General features: G+C 40.4%; 2 protein-coding genes and 1 long non-coding RNA gene across 5 annotated transcripts in view; 2 read left to right on the top strand and 1 right to left on the bottom strand.

Annotated features, from left to right (window-relative positions):
* TEX9 (testis expressed 9) overlaps positions 1 to 4,144 on the top strand; it is a 33,901-nt gene extending 29,757 nt beyond the window's left edge. For all 3 annotated transcript variants that reach the window (XM_019533522.1, XM_019533521.1, XM_019533520.1), the window contains one exon: positions 3,991 to 4,144. In XM_019533522.1, coding sequence (XP_019389067.1) covers positions 3,991 to 4,068 — 78 coding nt within the window. In that variant the 3' untranslated portion in view covers positions 4,069 to 4,144. The remainder of the gene's footprint in view (positions 1 to 3,990) is intronic.
* Positions 4,145 to 6,920: 2,776 nt separating this feature from the next.
* The window catches only part of MNS1 (meiosis specific nuclear structural 1), an 18,006-nt gene continuing 4,323 nt past the window's right edge, over positions 6,921 to 20,603 (bottom strand). Inside the window, exons 4-10 of the mRNA XM_019533519.1 lie at positions 19,485 to 19,587; positions 15,949 to 16,178; positions 14,899 to 15,115; positions 14,708 to 14,815; positions 13,911 to 14,168; positions 7,776 to 7,901; positions 6,921 to 7,224 (exon numbers count right to left, since the gene is read on the bottom strand). Of these exons, the coding sequence (XP_019389064.1) occupies positions 7,126 to 7,224; positions 7,776 to 7,901; positions 13,911 to 14,168; positions 14,708 to 14,815; positions 14,899 to 15,115; positions 15,949 to 16,178; positions 19,485 to 19,587 (1,141 nt within the window). The 3' untranslated portion in view covers positions 6,921 to 7,125. The remainder of the gene's footprint in view (positions 7,225 to 7,775; positions 7,902 to 13,910; positions 14,169 to 14,707; positions 14,816 to 14,898; positions 15,116 to 15,948; positions 16,179 to 19,484; positions 19,588 to 20,603) is intronic.
* LOC109308987 lies at positions 7,908 to 10,830 on the top strand. The gene is made up of 3 exons (XR_002100756.1): positions 7,908 to 8,052; positions 10,497 to 10,624; positions 10,796 to 10,830. It is a non-coding gene; the product is annotated as an uncharacterized LOC109308987 (long non-coding RNA).

The raw sequence follows: 20,603 nt of genomic DNA, 5'->3' as shown, positions 1-20,603 counted from the left end.
CCAGTGCTGGTTAGCGCTGTTCCTTGGAGCCAGCTCAGGGAGAAGTGGGCAGGGCTCTCCCCCAGAGAGCTGCAAGTACTGCACGGCTGAGCTGGTTGCAGCTTGTGAGCCACGGTTTGCGCACCGCTGACATAAAGAATTACAGTTATGATGCCAGTCCCTGTTTAAGAGCAAACCATTGAAAACTTAGTAATCAAATACTGTGCAGTGATATCATCAAGAGCATATTTGCTTATAAGTAAGCAAATGCTCATGTGGGAGAGCATTCAAGTCTTGCTAAAAAAAAAAAAAAATCAAGATATCATATCTATGGCTTCCTCCTTACTCACTAGCCCAGTTACTCTATCAAAGAAAGAAAATACTTTGGTTGACACATGCTACTTTGTTCTTCATAAATGTGTATTAGCTGTTTTATTATCATTTTAGTATCTTCTCTGTGCTGACAAATTGTTTCATTACAGTGCTTGTCTTAGCATTTTTTTCAAAGCTAGGCACACTGGTCTAAGTCCTCCTGTTCCCCTTCTTCCATCCTCTCACATCTTGTTTTACCTTCAATGAGTTCTTGAAGATCATCACTAATGGTGGAAGAGACTGATTGAGCTGTTGACTTGACTATACCTATTTTTTTCTAAATATTCTTTAATCTGTTTCCCTAATCTGGCCTGCACTCCTGTCTTTTTTATTATATATAATCTTGTTAAGGATCTGATCAGTAAACCTTTCTTGTGATGACTGCAATACTTTGGCCCTTTTTTTTTTTTTATGGCTTTTATTTGTTGTTATTCCCCAGTAACTAATAGATCAGGCTTTCATTTTCCTCCTCTTCTAATGTATTGATAGAGGCTTTTCTCATTTTAGTTTTTGGCCCTTACTAGCTGTACCTCATTTTGTTTTAGCCTTTCTGATTTTTCTCTTTCTTTGAATAGAAAACTTAATTGTTTCATGATCCCTTCCACCAAAATTGCTTGACCTTTTATTTTTTTTAACCAGTTCCTCCTTTAGAATCTGCTGTTTTCCTCATCTCTCATATGACATTACTGTAATTTCCCATTTCCCTTCCCAGATTTCAGCCCTTTCACCAAATCTGTTGGTTTTACTCACCTCCAGACTTTCAGTTGGGAAGCTAATGTTTTAGGAGGCTCACTTCCCTTTTTCATCAATGGCTGTCAACTCTTTCCAGCAGTTATTTTAGTGCAACACCTTCTTCATGGCAAAAGAAACTGTCTACACTTAACTGTAGAGTCATGCACTGGTCTCCAGTCCTTGTTTGGGCCTTTATGCTGAACAGAGAAGATTGACAAGAACTCTTGTGTCCCTGGCTATTTTCTCATGGCTCTTTCTGGCTTGTAATCACTTTTGATCTGCTCCAAGTCGTATCCGGCAGTGTGACTAGTGCTCACATGGATGATGGTCAGACCTGTTATCTTTGACGCCGCCTTCTGCCATTAGGAACAGGTAGATCCTTCTCCCCAGCCATTGGGATCTATTCTTTTCTTATGGTCCAAGGACCAAATATCGGTTCTTGAACTCAATGGCTTGTGGCTTCAAATGGGATGTGGGGAGGGGCATCGTTCCAGGGAAGATAATAAGTCTCCTTCTTTCAGAACAGTTGGTGTTTCTTCCTTCCATAGTGCTGATGCAGTTTTCTTGAGCCAGGCAGCTTTCTTCATCTGGATGACTATCTGTAGCTTGTTAAGAAGACATTTGTGAGGAGTCCCAAGAATACAACTTAGCTACTGTTTGCTGTAGTTCATTTACTTGCTTCCTGAAGGACTCCATTAGCATCTCTCACACTAGCTGACACTTTCTGCCCAGATTCTTTTACCAGGGCCATGACCAGGCCAAGTTCCCATCAAGTCAAGACTGAGACCTGGGTGGAATGCTTGCAAGTCGGAATCCTAATCTGGCCACGGGGGCCCTTTAGTACAATTGGAAGAAAGGCTAATAACAATGTTGAATGTACTAATTTCCTATGTGCTGATGGAAAATTAATTCAGCAAAATGGCTGTCACATGAAATACAGTGTTTGAAACCACAGATATTTATGTTCATGAAGACTGAAAAAGTAACCGGGAAATGAGGGGGAAAAAAAAACAAAAACCCCACAACTTATTTTTAAAACTGCATTATAAACTGTAATCTGAAAAAACAAACATTTTCTTCAGTATCATAATAATAGCTAAAACCTAAAGCTAATCCTTAAGGCATGCCACTAAATGTTCCTTCTCCCAATTTAAGTTGCAGTTAGAAAATGCAGTAATTGGCCTGCCCTTTCTATATTCTCAAGTAGAAGAAGGCATTTCAGGCCCAAGTGCAGCCAAGCCATCACCATTGATGAAAACGTTTTGGGGGAGGCACTGCAGTAGTGGACCAGCAACAGCCACATTAATTTTAAACTAGCTTTTCTCTGAGTATGTGAGCACATGTAGAAAATTAAGTTGGATCACCTGTACAATATTTGTATATTAAACTTGGATAGGTTCAACAGGTGGTAGTAGCCTGGAGGCAGAGAATATGCTATCATCTTAGGAACACGAGAGAAAACATAAGAGATAATCAGGAAAGCAGGGAACCGTGACTTTTGGCAGTCAGCTGTTGCTGTTCAAAATGGTCCCCTTAAGGTGGTTTCTGGCCATCTTGTTGGATTTAAGAGACTATTTCGGAAAGAGTCTTATTTATAAATGAAGGTTTTGCATGGAAGGAATCCTGACCTTAGTGGATTGAGAGTTGCAGCCTTTTGCTATAAAGCGACAATGTTTATATATTAAGATCCCTCTTAGCAGTTTCTAAAGTGTACTGCATTCTACTAGTTTACTTCCTTAAGAATACTGTTGTACTGAAGAAGAATCCGTAGATGGGATACTTTCTTTGTAGCCTTAAATTGTGCAAGAGAAAAATACAAAAAAATGTATTCTCCTTATACAAGAATAGTTTTCCTCCTTTTCTAAAAATCAGTGTGGAAGTGAGAAAATTCAGTGTCTAATGCAGTCTTTAGCTTGTTTGATCAGAGTGAGTGAAGCATCAAGAGCAAGTTCCTTATTTTTGATTGATTTACTGTTTTTACCAACATGCTAGTAATGGTTATTTAAACAACTGTACTTTATAAATCGCAAGACTACAGCATTTCTGAAATGTTTATGGTACATACAATATGTTCTTACAATCTAGTACAGTACCCTGAGTGGACCTTAAGTAGTGGGATTGTAGAGACGGAACCTCTTTTGTAACTGGAAGAAAGCTGTGATGGATACAGTGAACTTGGTTTACTCAACAATTGATAGGCAATGTGCATATCCAGGGCACATTGTGATTTAGTCCGCTACAGCAAAGGTGCATACTTTTATGTTTGTACTGGTAGAGCAGCAGCTGATTTTTCCTATCTGAAGAGTAGCTGTAACAGTCTTCTATTTGTAGACCGCTCAAAATAAACACTGGCCTTTGGGATGTAAATCTAAAGATACTTTTTGATTCATACTAGCTATGACTACAAAAGAGTCACAATGAACGCTACACTCTGGAAGGAAATGCACACCGATTTTCTTGTAATCATTTTTAAAAGCCCACAAGGTTTTTGGCCTTTCTTTAATTACCTTGTTAAAAGCATCTTGACTGTCAAGAACCACATATGGGGGAGGGGTAGGAGAGTCATAGTGTCTTATATTAAGTTGTGTAATATCAGGTCAGTGAAATGTAGTTCATTCTTTTTTACTCTGTCTCACATTATTCCTAAAATAGAGTATCACTGCTCCAAAAAAGAACAAGTACAAGGTTAAACTTCTCATTTTGTGCCTTTTTGGGGACTGAACATCAAAATATTCTGCCCATGGTGTGACATACAAAAAAGAACTCTGTCCTTCACTCTTTTTTTTTTTTTTTTTTAAAAAACCTGTTCTTTTACAGGTACTTGATCAACCTTAAATGTGTGCTTGCTTACTTATGGTACCATCTCTCATTAGCTATAATTAATTAAATTTATATTGTCTTTTACAGATGCACATTGAAGCTGCCAAGATGCTTTCTTTTACTGAGGAAGAGTTCATGAAAGCCCTTGAGTGGGGAAGCTCCTGATTCACTATGTAACCTCTCTTTGAAAAATCAATTAGCTTGTATACCATTTTAGAAATATATGTTCTCTTTTCTAAAAATAGTTTCAGGGGTTTTTTGGTTGCTCAAGATGCTTTCTTTTACTGAGGAAGAGTTCATGAAACGCTCTTCCGATCTAAGCTCCTGATTCACTATGTAACCTCTCTTTGAAACATCAATTAGCTTGTATACCATTTTAGAAATATATGTTCTCTTTTCTAAAAATAGTTTCAGGGGTTTTTTGGTTGCTCATGTTGAAATTTATCAAATAACAACAGCCTAAGCATTTTAACGGTTGAATTTAAATTGTGTTGTAATATGCCCTGAAATATAATCAGAGCAATTTAAATAAGCAGCCAAGTTGTCTGTTTTCCCCTTAACTGTAATGAGTCAGACATGCAGCAAGGAGAGCAGACTTTATTGAATAAACTAAATCTCAGTTACCAGGTTTTTATGGTTTGTTCTTAGATACTGTAGCTTGGATTGGAGGAAGTATTTTGTCCAAATACATGTCAATTTCAAACACTTTTTTTTTTTAATTTTAGGTCTCACAGGAAGGAAAAATAGAACTCCCAATTCATTTTACTGTTTCATTCTGAAAACAGTGTGAAACTACTCCAGTTATACCATATTTTTTTGCATATAACCCACACCTTTTTCCCCACAACCAGCTGGGGAAAACTTAAGTGCATATTAGGTGTGGAAAAGGGGTCCCCAGGGGTCTGCAAATTTTGGCAGGGGGGAGTGGGTTGGAGCAGTGGCAATATTAATTACCGTGGCTCTGGGAGCCTCTTCAATTTAATGCTACCACCACACTGTACATTCCTACCTGCCCTGCTCTCCCTAGCTGCATACCAGACTGGGTTGATGCATGGGAATGGGCCCTAGCCAGACCTCGTGTGCCAAATCTGACCCAGCACATGACCCTGAACTTGGCACACCAGGTCCAACCCCACATACTGGCTGGAGCGCTACATCATTCTGAGGTAATGTAGCTGGTTGCATCTAGCACACAGCCCTGAAGCTGGTGCAGTTGGCTCTAGCCCTATCTCTGCTGCACTTGGATCAGGCCCCAGTACACAGGGTTGGGGCTGGCAAGTGGCTCCAGTTCTAGCACCAGCTGGTACATAGGGCTGGGCCTAATGTATACCCCCCGTCCTAGATCCAGTGGGGTTTGGGCTGGCCATAGCCCCTAGTCCCAGTGTGTGGCTCTCAACTACCAGTCTGCAATACACACCCCCAGCCCTGGAGAATGCAGACCTCAACTGGTGCCTCCTGGGTCTGGGGGAGCACTGGGGTTGGGGGTGGGGAGGAGTCTGCACTCTTGTGGGATGCTCCATCCACCCCACCAATCTCAGCATTCATGAGCCACCTGGTACCTCAAGATGTGTAGAAAAACAGTTAAAGCTGTGTCTATGGCCAAATGGCTAATTCTCTGAATCAGCATTGAATCTTCAGATTCAGCTGAATCTGAAATCGGGACAGTGATCCAAATCAACAAATCTAATCCCTGTCCCCCAAAGGGGGCTGAATCTGAATTGACTATGACCCACTTAGCACACCCTTAATTTAGGTGTCCTTATGTACAGAAGAGTAAATTAAATAGTTTATCAACTATGTAACATATATAATGGTAGCTCTCTAAAAACATTCCCCTTAATCCAATTTAGAATTATTGGTTTGATATCTGGAAACAAAGTGAGAGATCTGCATTGCTTCTATGCCATCAGATGCTCCAGAGGGCATAAACAAGGCTTTGCTATTCTATTGTGCTGTGTGCCAGGATGACTACCTTGTTGTGTTTATCTAATTTACTATAATGTAACATTTTATGAGGAAAGGTTGTTAGCCTATCATCTTACCCGAAACCAGAACAACCAGCTAACTGCTTTTCATCTGGAGCCTGCCCTTTTAACTTAAGTGACCTGGGTGGCCATAGCAGGAGTTAAATACAACTCCGTCTGTTTAACTCTTATAGTCATTAAAAGACTTCTCACTGCATCAAGGTGCAGTATCAAGGGATGAAGAGGAGATACTGTACCTTTTATTATTTTATAAAAAGAAACATTTCCATATTTATATTGATGCCTTGTACTCGAGATTTATTTTGGGTTTTAGAAAGATTAAATGCCATTTGGGAACACTGTGTTTGCCACCTCAAAATGTAGTAGCTGAATACTTGAAGATAAGCTTTACAAAAGTTATTGATGATCTGGCCCTGGTAAATTCACCTTCCTCTGTTCTTATTCCTTCCACCACTTTTGCTCTGCTTCCCTATCTGTAATGTACCACTTTGAAGACAGTCGCACTATTGGAGAGTCCACACTGATATATAGATTACTATTTAAATAATGTAATATAAATGCAGATTTGGAGTCCTTAAAAATTATCACTTTAGGAGATTTGTATAATCTAGTGGTTCTCAATTTTTTGACTTAAGGCAACCTCCATAACGTCTAATAACTGAGTGGCATCCTATTTCAAAAGCCTGTTTGTTTATTACAGTGCTTACTACCTTGCACAGGGGCTGGGCAGTAGGGATAGCAGAGCCACTAATTTTTTTAAACTTTGTACTAAAACAAAATCTGCCACAAGTTAGTACCAAAGAACCATTTTTAAATTAAGAGATAAATCCCGAGCTTTGTTGGGAACAAATGTAATATTTATACCATCTACCTTGTAGTGGAAGTATACTGTTTTCCAAATTAAGATATTTTCTAACTTACCAGCAGCACCTAGAACTTATATTACAATCAGTCTATATATCAGTTTCCAAAGTGAAATCCTGATCAACTTGATCTAATATCTTACTTAAAACTTGCTCGAGGAAAAACCAGTAATGAAGAAATAAAATTTACTTTTGTAAATCTGTAACTACAATATATTTAAACATTTTAGCTAATGAATAGCTTAGCACTCTCAGTATTGAAGGGAAATCCTCTCCGAACACCAAAAAGGAATTCATCACTGTTAACATCATGTACAAGTTATCATTAGAAGTCAGATGACATCTAGTGGTAAACCACAAAGAGCACATAAATTTCAGCTGTTGTCTGAAAATACATCCCCTCTTCTTGTCTGATAAGCTTTCCTGAACTCCTCACCAAGCATGTTAACATCTTCTTGATCTTTGAGGATTCCCTGAGGTTAGAAAGGGGAAGAAACATTGAATGTTATTTAGCTACTGTAAGATTATACCAAAAGTACAAAGGTAATCCCTGACTCTCTCTCCTGTATGAGTGTCAGTCTTGGTAGTGTACTCTAGCTACACTCGTAACTTCAATAGAGAAATATCCTGCTCGCTTGAAAAAATTAACTACTGATCAGATGAGTTTCTGATATGTAGACTAATAGCATTTTGCATCAATACATTTTTGTCTGATTGTTTTATTCTGTGTAATAGGGATGTTTCCTGCCCAGGGCAGGGGTGCTGGACCTGATTATCTCACAAGGTCCCTTCCAGCCCTAAACTTCTGTGAATCTGTGTGAATCAGTGATGGCTGAGAAAAATCTGGTTTTTTGGTATTACATTACACAGCAAAGTAATATTCATCTGCATACTACATCTGATGGCAGTTCGTAAAGAGCCCAGAACAGACCTTAAACTTAAAAAACCCAAAAGGATTGCATTAAAAAGACAGTGGCTGGGTCAGTCAACATCAAGTAGTAGGAGACAATAAAAGTTCACTTACTCTAGGAAGATACCCCAATAATTTAGATGCATGTTCTTTGAGGAGTTTCTGTCTCTCTTCTTCAACAACTGCACGAATATTTTCTTGTCTTCTCTCTTCTAACTGTCTTTCTTCAAGTTCACGCTCCTACAAAAAGCAATGAAGTATTAAGTAACATTCTTCAATTTTACAGAAAGAAACTTGTACCTAATATATGAACACTAGTACGAAGTCTCTCAATGGAGCAAGCATAAGGCTTTCATGTCACTACTAGGTTTCTGCATCACTTTGCAAAGAAGTAAGTATGTCCTTGTTATGATACAGTAGATTGTTGCTTCAGTTAGTTCCTAAGGTGCCAGCCTGTCTTACCTTCTACTCTGTTATGGCTTTTGTAGAAGTAACAAAAAGGATGAGAAGATGGATACTGAGAGCAAAATACTGTTTAAATACAACTTTTAATAATTAGAAAAGAGAAATTATAAGGCATGAAAAATAAGAATTAAAAGTTACTTTGTTCCCTACTTGTTTTTTCTACTGTGAAAATCCCTCTTTAAAGATTAACACCTGAAGGTAAAATACTTTCAAAATGGGTCTAGTTTTGGCCCTACTACTATAAGCCTACAAAAGAAACAAGAAAAGGAAACAGGGATATATTCTCATTTACAGAATTATGCATGTGAATCACAGCAAAGTTTATGTATTATACTATGAAAACCAAGTCTAAAAATAGCATAATTAAATCCCATGATTCTCCATTATTTTAAGGTCAGTCCTTCTCAGTTTAAGGCGAACATTTTCCTCCCCAAAGTCTAACCTTGACTATGAGCTTGTAGAAGTACATGTTTCCCTTACCAAACACAGGGGTTAGGTTCCTGAAAGTTCCTGTAGTTGGCAAGACCAGCACGGCTGGGGGAGCGAGAGGCATGAGTAGGGCTGGGGGACCATAGGGGTACTTTCCAACTGTACCCCCTCACTTCTCTGAAGCATAGATACTCAAAACCGTGGTTGGCGAGGGAAACCTGTGCCATTAATTCAGAACTTAAAACCAGGTCTGTGTACTGTTTATAACAAGAAATAGAGCCCAGTTCCTCACTCTAGAAGTGCAAAGCCAGCTTAATAGGTAAAAAGCAAAAACATTTCTTGAAAGAGCAAGTCAGTTTGACTGCATACACACAATAAGCAGATCTACCAAGAAACCAAGCATCATTTAGAGTCAGTTTGGGCTAGGTCCACTTAGGCACCTACATCCAAAATTTAAATCCTCAAAACTCTGCTTAATTGCTTTCTACTCAGAAAGTGCGTAAAGCCCCTAAGCACCAAGTTTGTCAGTGGTGTGGTTAAGGTACTCAATGGAGAAGAGGGGTTCCAGTCTCTGTTTCAATGAATATTAAACTCTTTATGTAATACTGTATCATACTGGGAACACTCTTAGGGTAGGTGTGAGACCAGCGTTCACATCCCGACAGCCAGAGGAAGGATTTAAACTTGGTCCTTTAACATCCCAGCTGAATCCTGTAACCTATAAGAGGGCACCACCACTACCACCTAGCAGAAGGACTGACATGGATTAGGTGCTTGGCTCCAGAACTAGGCATATCATTGTAGCCCTAAGTCAAACACCTATCTTCTTGATTGGCACAGGACCTTCCTCCTCAGCATTACCTACTGGCTGGCCTCGAAGGCTTCCCACCAAGCATGCTGGTTCTTATGCATCACATGCTTCTATACTTGGATCCCCCCATGCATTACATAAAGAGCCTAGGGGCCAGGTACCTAAGTGACCACTAAGATGCCTCCACTTAGGCACTGTGTGCCCCTCACCCCAGAAGAGAGATCAAAACCAGCAGGTTAAACACATTGTTCCCCCTTAAGGGCAATCCGGATTGCCTAGATGCTAAGCAGGTGCACACCTAGCTAAGAGAAGCACGAGGCACAGGAGTGTGCCTGAAATGTCCTTACAATGTCTCACTCAGGACTGGAATAAAGGCACTTCCATCATTCTGGGATCCAGACTGCTCAGAGAGGAGATGTCTACCTAAACCAGAATGCCTATGTGACGGCAACAGCAACAGCATAAAGCACAGCACCTCCATTTGCTACTGAATACTAGGGGTGGGCAACTGCTCAGCTTTTGCCCAACAGCATGGGGCACTTGCCCTAAATTTTAAGTCCTCCTCTACTCTCCTTCCACCGCCCACCCCATCTCCCAGTTCCCAGGAGAATATCTGAACCCCAGTGGCAGCCAACCATTTTTGGCAAGCCTGTCACAAACTAGCCCTGCACCCTGAGTACTACTCTGATCCTCTTTCTTCTGCCTGCTTCCAGCCATATTGGCCACATGCCATATAGAGGTTGCTTGCACGCTACAGGTTGAATACCCCTGAACCAGGCTATGGCCTAGACTGGATAGAGACCCTTCCACTCATGCTGAAGCTAGCTCCCAGGGCAATCAACAAGTCTAGCTCGGCGGAGACAGAAGGGAGCAAACAAGTGGGCACATACCTGTAAGCAAGTGGTTATAGCACTCCCCTGGGAGGAGGGAATTCTGGGATCTGACCCCTATTTCCTAACCAATGACACTCTAATGTAAAATGTATGAACAGACCTGGTGGAGAACTAGGAACTAGAATCAAGGTTTCCTTCCTTCTCTCGCAGCAGAATGCCCTTTTTTTAAAGGACTTTGTGCTCGTCATGTTTTGCAATGAGAATACTCAGGTTCTATGCTTGTTTTCGTTACTACAGTAATAAGCATCATAGCTCAGTCCCTGGCACGGATCTTCGAGAACTCCTGGCACTCTGGTGAAGTGCCTGAAGACTGGATGAAGGCCAATGTAATGCATCTCTTCAAGAAAGGGAAGAAAGTGGATCCGGTAAATTACAGGCCAACGAGTCTGACCTCTATTCAGGGGAAGGTCTTAGAAATGATTATTCAGGAGGCCATTCTTAACAGCCTGGCCGATGGCAACATCCTGAGGGATAACCAGCACGGGTTTGTTGCAGGTAGGTCTTGCTTGACCAATCTTATTTCCTTTTACAACCAGGTGACCTATCACTTGGACAAGGGGGAAGAGATTGATGTCGTATATCTTGACTTCAAAAAAGCCTTCGATCTTGTATCCCTCGATCACCCCTTGGCAAAACTGGCCAACTGTAGCCTCCGGTCCACCACAATCCAGTGGCTGGGAAATTGGTCCATAGTTGGACCCAGAGGGTGGTGGTTGATGGAAATCAATCGTCATGATGTCCTGTGACCAGTGGAGTCCCTCAAGGCTCTGTCCTTGGACCTATATATATTATTCAACATCTTCATTAATGATGTGGACATTGGAGTCAGAAGCGGATCCTGCAGCATCCTTATAGGCTCGGCAGAGCTACTCTGGGTAGCACTACGGATGAAAGGGATTTGGGGGTCATGATTGACCACAAGATGAAGATGAGCCTTCAATGTGATGCTGCAGCTAGTAAAGTGAGCAAAACACTGGCTTGCATCCATAGATGCTTCTCAAGCAAATCCTGGGATGTCATTCTCCCATTGTGCTTGGCCTTGGTGAGGCCGCAGCTGGAGTACTATGTCGTTTTGGACTCCAGAATTCAAGAAGGATGTGGAGAAGCTTGAGAGAGTCCAGAGAAGAGCCACACGCATGATCAGAGGTCAGGAAAACACACCATATGATGAGCAGCTGAGAGCCATGAGGCTCTTCAGCCTAGAAAAGTGTAGGCTCAGGGGCGATCTGATGGGCACCTCTAAGTTTACAAGGGGTGACCACCAGGATCTGGGGGAACGTTTGTTCACCAGAGTGCCCCAAGGAACGACAAGGTCAAACAGTCAAACTCCTCCATGACCGTTTCAGGCTGGACATAAGAAAGAACTTCTTTACTGCCCGAGCCCCCAAGGTCTGGAATAGCCTGCTACCAGAGGTGGTTCAAGCACCTACATTGAACACCTTCAAGAGACATTGCGATGTTTATTTTGCTGGGATCCTATGACCCCTGCTGACTTCCTGCCCCTGGGGCAGGGGGGTGGACTCGATCTTCTGAGGTCCCTTCCAGCCCTAATGTCTATGAAATCTATGACATTAAATACTTCCAAATGCAAAATTGTATTTGGTTAATGATTTCTGTATCTCTGAGAAAAGTGCTTGACTGTATATTAAAAGGAAAGTGTTACAGCACGCAAGGTAAGAAGAGTCCTTTTGGTCACCGAAGCTTCTATTTAGTTGGATAAACAGTTAATGTTGTTATCTAGCGTAAGCAATTACAGAAAACTCTGTATACACATATAAATTCAAGCAGCACATTTCACACTACTAGAGAAATCAGATTTATTGACTGAATTCAGTTAATCACTCCTAATTTCATTTATAAAACATCTAGAATTGTTATAATTTCATTCTTGCTCTTGGGGCACATCTACACATTGCCCTATGGCAACGTTGTTACTGTGCCATGCTTTAGGACTTCCTTTTGGAAGCACTAAAGCACGGCGCAGTACCACCGTATGTGTGGCACATGGTTCTTTTTAGCTACTTCACCATAGCACTGTACTACAATGGTGGAGTGCGCTGCTATGGCAAAATAGCTACTGGTCATGCATGGACAGCTGTTTATACTACATCACCATAGCACGTTGCTACAGCAACAGCATCGTGTGTACACACCTTTGGAGTGTGAGCTTAGTAGAAGAGTATTGATGTAAGATGTATCACTGCTCTTTTACTTTTGTCAAACCACCTTAAATTTCAGAAAGGAGTTTCCCCAATTTAAACTTGCAACTTAAATACTTTGGACAAAACCACACTTTTTATTTTTTTTTTTTAGGACAGTGGTATGTTCTACCTTTCAATAAGTGCTACTAAATAAGTTAATTGAACAGCACCCTAAGTCTGTTGCTGGAAGCAATCTGCTGGCACTGACACCTGCAGAGTATACCAACCACAACAGAGTATGTAGAAGAGTAGGGTGAGTGGGAGGAGGAAAATCTCTCTTCCCCTTAGTATCTGGAAGTCAAGCAGTCCCAACAGTAAAGGGGCAGGCCACGGGAGCAGTTGAAACAGGGCAACTGCAGAGCTGGCTCAGAGAGACAGCAAACAGAAGAAGCCCCTAGACAGGTTTAGGAGCGTGGAAAGAACTAAACCCTTACTTCCAGAGCACTGTCAAGCAGAGGGGAGAAGTATCCCAGCAGGGAAAACCTGTGTTGCAGAGAGCCCCAGGAGAACACAGAGACGGTCCGGCCTCCTTAAGGTTCCTACTAGGAAACAGAACCCCTGGAAAGGGAAAGTCCTATTTGGAAACACTAAGATGGGGCTGGAACAGCCCAGGCTGTTTATAACCTCAGGGGAGGAGTCACTTGATATTACCTAAGCCCAGGTGTCTCCCCTCAATACAGGAGAGACAAGCTACAGCTGGGGACCAGAAACCAGCATTCATAGGCTGGGCATACAGGGCGGACAGCGCAAAAGGAAACAAGCAGTAGTGAGAGGGGAAAGCCTGCACTGGAGAGCAACAGAGGCCAGGGGTGAGGAATGCCCCTGCCCATATTTTTACATTTTTGTTTCTAATGGACTACAGAGGCTTCCTGGGAGTCATCCAGGAAGGTACTGAGAGCTGCTCCTAGCTATGATGTCTTAACAGCAGGAGCCTGTACTTCAGCCTAGAAGACTCTGGAGGGGGTACTGGGGTTGGAGAAGCCCCCTGTAAGGCCTATGAGCCTCTGTTACAGGCCATAACTGATTATTTTGGATTACTGGACACAGCCCTGAGGGCAGTTTTTCCTTTTTGGGAGAGAATTCTCCAATTGCCATCAAGTCATGGCAGGCAAATATTCTGAGGAGGTAGCATACCCCTTTTAGGGTGTGTGGTGGTAGCCAAGCCATATACAAAGGAACTCATCCACAGAGTACCACAAATGAGCAGAGGTCTGGGACAGTGGATCAGGATCTATATGGAGTAAGTTTGTAAACAAACAAACGTTTCCCCCCCAAGTTCATCAGGAGATGACTCCTTTCTTCCCAGCAAAACAAAAAAAAAAGCCAATCCCTTCAGTAGTAATAAGGAAAAGCAAACAGCAATCCTAACAACATACTTTAAGTACCATCTTGCCATTTTAAGAAATTTAAACTCAAACCAAAATTTAAAGGGAAAAAAGGCCCTTCTTACTCTATCTGCAAGGAACTGTTTGCGACGATCTTCAATAAGTTTTTCCACTGCTTTTCTGTGTTCAAGCTGTTTTATTCTTCGTTTCTGAGCATTCATTTGTTCTATGCGATCATCCTCTGCAAATTTGGCTAACATCTGTTGCTTGAAGGCTGCTTCTTCTTCTTGCGTGGCCTGCCGTACTATCTTCTTCAAGGCTAATTGCTCATCATAGGTTTGTCTTAACTCTAAGCGCTGTCGGATTCTCTTTTCTATTTCTACCTATGAAGACATTTCAACAAAATGCTAAATATGCTGAAAACAGTCTGGATCATTTTAGTCACCATATATAAACCAGTAATTTGTTCTTTTAGATTATATACCATAACCTTGTTTTGTAACACACATCCCAAATCAGCACAGGAACAAATACTTCAAAACTGGGAAATTTAGGTATGGGAAAAAGCTATAATTATTTTATTTATGAAGAGTATCAAACAGGATATTCCAGAATGGCACCTCAAAAATACTGTTGTTAAGAACTAGCCCTCATTATTTCACAGACGTTTTAAGGAAGCATAGTGAAATCCTAAATTTTCACCCCATTTTTATCTGTATAGCTTTAACTGTCTTAGAACAATTAGTGTAATGCAGAACACTAAGAAGACCACCATACAAAAGACCAAATTCTGACATCAGACAAATATACACAACTCCCAACAACTATAGTGGAAGATCTGTGTGCAGATCTGGCATGGAAACTTGATCCAGAAAGAATTTTTGCCTTATATTTACTGCCTGAAACAGCTACCAGCACTTACCATCTCCTTTTTTCTATCTGCCTCAGCTTGTTCTTCAAGATATAACTCTTGTCGCACTTGCTCCAGATCATCACGTTTCTGTTGCTCTCTTTCTAGATTTTGTGCGATCTGTTAGAAGAGCAATGACAGATTAAGTGACACATCCGATGCATACATTTTCCAAAATTCCCTTTTAAAATGTATTTGAATACCATGTTCTGGAGTTTTTCTTTTATTTCTTCACTCGCTCGAACTTTAGCCTTCCAACCTTCTTCTCTTTGTCGTTGCAGGTTAGCAAACTCCATGATTTTCTTATTTTCTTCTTCCATTTCCTCAGACTTCTTTCTTTGCCATTTGTCCTGTTGTATTTTGAATTCTTCTATATATCTCTGTGTTGCTCTTACTTTCTCTAACTTAAGTTGTTTTTCCCTAGAAAAGGATACAAAAATATAAGTGCTTAATTAATAATTCTATTTTGATTTTCAAATAAGCATGCTCTACACTCATTAGGAATTATATACTCCAGGCATGAAAAACCCCATGCTATTGTCTCCCTTTATTCACCCTCAGAGATAGGAAGTGGAATACACCTTAAAGATCTTCAAACTGTAAACACGTTTTTTTCAGCTGGACAAAAGTTATACACAGGTCCTCTGCAAAACCTGGGAACTAAGTATGTCCCAATGGAGGAGGGACCAGGAGAGGATTAAAGGGCCCTTTTTTGTATCAGTGGCTGAACTCTATTTTGGAGTTAGGCTTTGAAATAAATACTTAAGAAGAAATCTCCTTTTGCCTTGGTTGATGTATTCCAGACACACAGCACCCCTCCCTCCCCAAACAAACAAAAAACACCTTCTTCCCTAGCTTTTCCACAAACTGAATTACAAATGACAATCTGGCCAGACAGGCATGTCTGTCAGGGAAACGTAAGTGGCTATGTATCGTTGAAATCAGTCTTACACAGCCATTTCTGTCATTATGGGGCTGAATGAAGCACTCTATAAAAATAAGAGAGCTGGGCAAAAATAATAAAGGATGATCTAAGATGACAACAATACATAAAGGTGTGATCAGGAAAACATAAGCTTAAGTAATTTTCTGCATAAAGTTAAATTTAGCACATGCTTAAGTTAAATGTTTAGCAATTTTCTTGAATAGGAAAGTTTTCCCGAGTTGGGACATCAGTTTGAGAAACAGATATGCACATTGCTCTTACGTGACCCTATGAAAAATATTGATAACAAAAATTTAAAAACCCTAACATTTGGTCTTCTTCATAAATCTTTCGTACGATTTCATCTATCATGAGTTTCTCTTTCAGGAACTCCTCATAAGCATGCTGTTTATTTTTTTCTTGGTCCTCCAGTTGCTTCTCCAGTTCTTGCTGATAAATTATTTTCTCCTTGTATCGCCTCTGTTCTGCAGAACTTTCTTCCATTGTTACCTTCTCATGCTCTTCCTTCATCCTTTGGGCTATCTCAGCATCACGTTTCTGTTGTTAAAAACATGGTAAGATTTTTTCCTCCTCTTGCATTATGATCATGTGTAATAAAAAAAACCCCAAAACGTTTTTACAAAAAACATTAGTATAGAACCCCAAAAAAGAAATAAATGTTTTCATCCATAAAGGTGCCCTACATACGTAGAGTGCCAATTTGCGCTGAATTAATATACAGCTTAAGAACCCCTTATTTCATAAGGTGTGATAAATACCCATTCTAATCTGGATATTAGTAATTCAGTCTAGGGGTGCACCGATAGAGATTTTTGGGGCTGATATCATTAGCTGATATTTAAGGAGGCATATCGGCTGATACTGATCCGATTTCCGATACAGCTGCCTCCAGTTGGTAAGTCTGGTGTGGTGGAAGGGGGGTGGGGGTGGAGCCACAGCTCGGGGTAGGGAGGGGGCTCCCACCACTGCTGGCACCCCAGGAGGGCACAGGTAGGTCATGTGCCCCCAGATCTGCGTGGGGCAGGGCAGGCTGCAGCTGGGGTTTTGCAGGGCTCTTCTCGGTGATGGCTGGGCTTGGAACGGACACTGGCGCTGCTGGAAAGATGCTGCATCCACCTGAAATTTTCCTGCTGCTCCACTCCCAGCGCCACTGCTACCAGCCAGCCAGCAGAGAGCCCCAGCTCAATGCCCCGTGCCTCCACCCATGTGCTAGGAAGAGCCAGGGCTGCGTCAGGTGCTAGGTGGCACTGGGAGCAAAGCAGTGGTGAAATTTGGGATGGATGCAGCATCCTCCCAGCACCACCAGTGCTTGCTTCAAGCCCAGCCCCTACCGAGAAGAGCCCTGCGCAACCCCACCTGCAGCCCAGCCCATCCCACACACATCTCTTCCCTCCCCCCTCCCCTTTGCCACACCAGACTTACCAGCCAGAGGCAGATCTCCACACTGCCGGCTGTGCTCTTTGCTGCCCGAGTGCTGCGCTGTGGCTGCGCGCATCCAGTCATTTATTGGTCAAATTATTGGCTCCAATCGGGCCGATATCCAGTACTCAGTTTTCTTTATATTAGTACTGATTAGATATTGGACCAATGTATTGGTGCACTTCTAATTCAGCCCTATAAACCATCTTTAATAACTCTTTTCTATTATAGCAACAGATATCAAAAGTAAGATATTTGTGTAGAACACTGATATAACTGAAGCTACCTGTTATTTTGTCCACCTTAGTCACACATAATAATATCCTGGAGTGCTTTTTTTTAATTCTTTAAATATTCATTAGTAATAGCAAAACTATTACTACCAATGCATTTCAGTGGATAAGGAGCTATAATCATTACAATAATTACCTGCTCTAGAAAGGCACTGCAAGTGTGGTACTGTTTAGCTTTAAGTAGTGCTATGAAACACAAAGTAATTATATTACCTCAAACCATTTAATTAACTACTGTTTTAGCTGCTGCTATAAAGCAAGCTTCTTTGCTTTAGTCATGCACTATTAATCAACTTTCCATAACAAAGACAGATTTACAATAAACACTTGGACCCTTGCATGTAAGGGTATTTAAGATAAATAAGAAACTAACTTAGAAGAATTCCTCAGCTTAGTCAATACATTACAGTGTTGCAATAGCATTACAGTACAAGTACAGTGTCGAAGAACAAGATACACCTATTCCTACCTGTACGAAAGGTAAAATTCCCATTGATTTCAACAGACGTGGGAGTAGCAGGCCCATATATTTTCCATACGTCCATAATGAAATATTCTGTCCATAAACTCAATTCTTTGAAAAGTTACACAGTGGTAAATATTTACAAGCACAAACATTTGATTTATTAGTTATGCTCCATACAAGATATATGTCATTGTGTACAACAAATTTTGACTTTATTACAGAAACTAATTTGAGATTAGCAAAATTACTCCCATTGGATAAAAATAAATGTTTTAGTTACTGATGTTTACACTGTAAAAATGCAATAACATTTTCTTTAATGGCCACATAATTCCTACTAAAAGGCATTCCTCTAGCCTTCTCTTGTTCAGCTTCACGAGTGTTGACTGTTGAGTCTCTGCATGCCTCTTAGGCTACGCAGCCAGGGAGCATGTATTTCTATTTTAAGGTAGAAAACGCAATGTACCGCTAAAGCTGGCACTACTGTCAAGATGCTCTCCTTGCCAAGGATACAGAGACACACTTTCATTTAGGAGCAATATGGGAAAATAAATTGGATCAGACAAGTTTCTTCCCTTCTCTCCTAGCATGGGGTAGGCTGGTAGTTGGATGGTAATTCTCTTCCTGGAAATTTTACACTGAAGAAACAGACTGAACATAGAAATGCTAATTGGGACAGCGTGCAGAAAACTGTATTTATTTCCAGCCATCAGTGCAGGAGAGGTAGTCTCAGTTGCATACAGGGGGCTCATTTGGCAATCAGAAAACTACCTGGCATTCAACGTGTATGGTTAATTCTTTTAGTTCATCTCAGTTGCTGTTAGTGCTTTGCTATGAGCAGCACAAAACTGATTAGGTCTTATCACTTTCAGAGGTGCTATTAGATACAGAAAATTTGAATAACAATGCAAGAGCAGCCTTAATGAACTGTGAATAGCAAGGTTAGCAGGAGTACTTACATTGGTTAATTGGTGACTTTAACATTAAAGTGGGCAAGTAGACAAATGGCCAACTGGCTGCCTGCCTTACCACTGGATGCATCAGGTGACTTCTACCTTGCTATGCAGGCCTGGCAGAATATGTCATTTACCCTACATTATATCAATGAAGTTATCAGCTGTACAAACTCCTGAAGACTGTACCACTCCATAGCGGGGAAGGAAATAAATAGTTCAGGTAAAGTCATGAAGTTGGAGTGTGCTAGCAACAGAGAACCAAATTCAATATCAGCACATCACTCATAGCCTTAAATAGGTTCTCATCTGCCAGGAGCATATAAAGACTGGCAAACTGTGGATGCTGTTCTGCTTAGAGACAAAGGATCAGACAGGAAAACAGCAACTGCACGCACAAAAAATGCTCCTTTAAGATCCCAGTTCAGGAAAAAACAACTGATAATGTATTCACTTAAGCATTTAATGTACCTAAGCATGTGCTATAAAAAGCATTTTTCTGGTTTGGCACTTAAGTACATGTTCAGGCTTTTTGGAGAATTTATTTTTCACTGGAGATAGATAGATAGATACTTTTAACTCTCATTTTTGTTCAGTTATGATAGAAAAAGGTCTTCAATTTTTCTTCTAGAATCTTTTTAACACATGTTAAGTGGCACAGGCTGAATAGGACCTCTGTCTAAATACTATAGAGATCTTAAAAAATAGTTACCATTTTCTCATATTTGATAGCTTCCTTCTCAGCAATCTGGGCAGCCCTTTCTTTAGTCATGTAAGCAGATTTCAGTTTTTTTTCCAACTCTCGAAGTTCAATACTGCAAAAATCAATTTGTTTTCAATAAGAATGAAAAAAGAGTTTTAAGGATGTAACCACAGAAGAAAAATGGCACATCACAAAAACTTAAAATATCAGATCTGTGGGACTGGAGAGCTGACGTGACATTAATACTAGAAAGTAAAAAAGAGTAGGCCATTAGCTGAATTGGCATTAAAACTAAAATACCGATAAAGAATTATTTTACAATAAATTAATTTAGAATATCAATTTAAACAAGAATTGTATTTAAAATAAGACTGACAAAACTCATTTTAAAATAGCATGAATGGTAATCTACAAATCTTTATAGATGATGAACTGCTATAGTATACCATTATTACTGTGTACTGTGGATTGTTTCCATCTTGTTTATCTGTATAAAGTGTCAGGGGCATCAGCATTGACTGCTTATTAGGAAATGTAAAGGTAATGATGTAATTCAGCATGTTTATGTCAAAAATACCATGGAGAATGTGTTAATGAATATTATGTTAGTGTGCATTATTTAGGTAAAGTGTATTCTCAAAGTAAATAAGCAGGCAAATGAAGAGAATGAATGACATGTGAAACAGTGATAGAGAAAGAAAAAATGTAAAACTATAAGCAAAGTGGAAAATGAGTGATGGGAAATAATGAAGAACTTTCCAGGGAAGAAGAAAAACCTACGCTATGTGATGGAGTTGGCAAGAAAGGAGAGAGAGAAAAAGGTATGTGAAAGAAAAAGGTGTGTGGAAGATTTTAAAAACAAAGGGTAAAGTTCTTACCCTATTTAAATCAGTGACAAAATTCCCTTTGACTTGAATAAAATCCTGGTCCTCCATATGGAATACAAATTTAAATTGAGTTCTAAGTGAACAGAGACAGAAATCACTTGGGAATGGAATTATGTTGTTTTGTCCCTTTTGGAAAATGGGAGACATAGGACTTGTTGATCCCACACCAATGGAAGCTATAGTAGTCTATGGTAGATGTGAGGAAGGCATAACGGTCAAAGGATTTTTGTTTACTAGCTCA

The sequence above is a fragment of the Crocodylus porosus genome, unplaced genomic scaffold, assembly GCF_001723895.1.
Source record: "Crocodylus porosus isolate Cpor-Errol unplaced genomic scaffold, CroPor_comp1, whole genome shotgun sequence".
Taxonomy (NCBI): domain Eukaryota; kingdom Metazoa; phylum Chordata; order Crocodylia; family Crocodylidae; genus Crocodylus; species Crocodylus porosus.
Note: the sequence above shows the minus strand (reverse complement) of the source record. Positions and strands in the feature narration are given on the sequence as shown.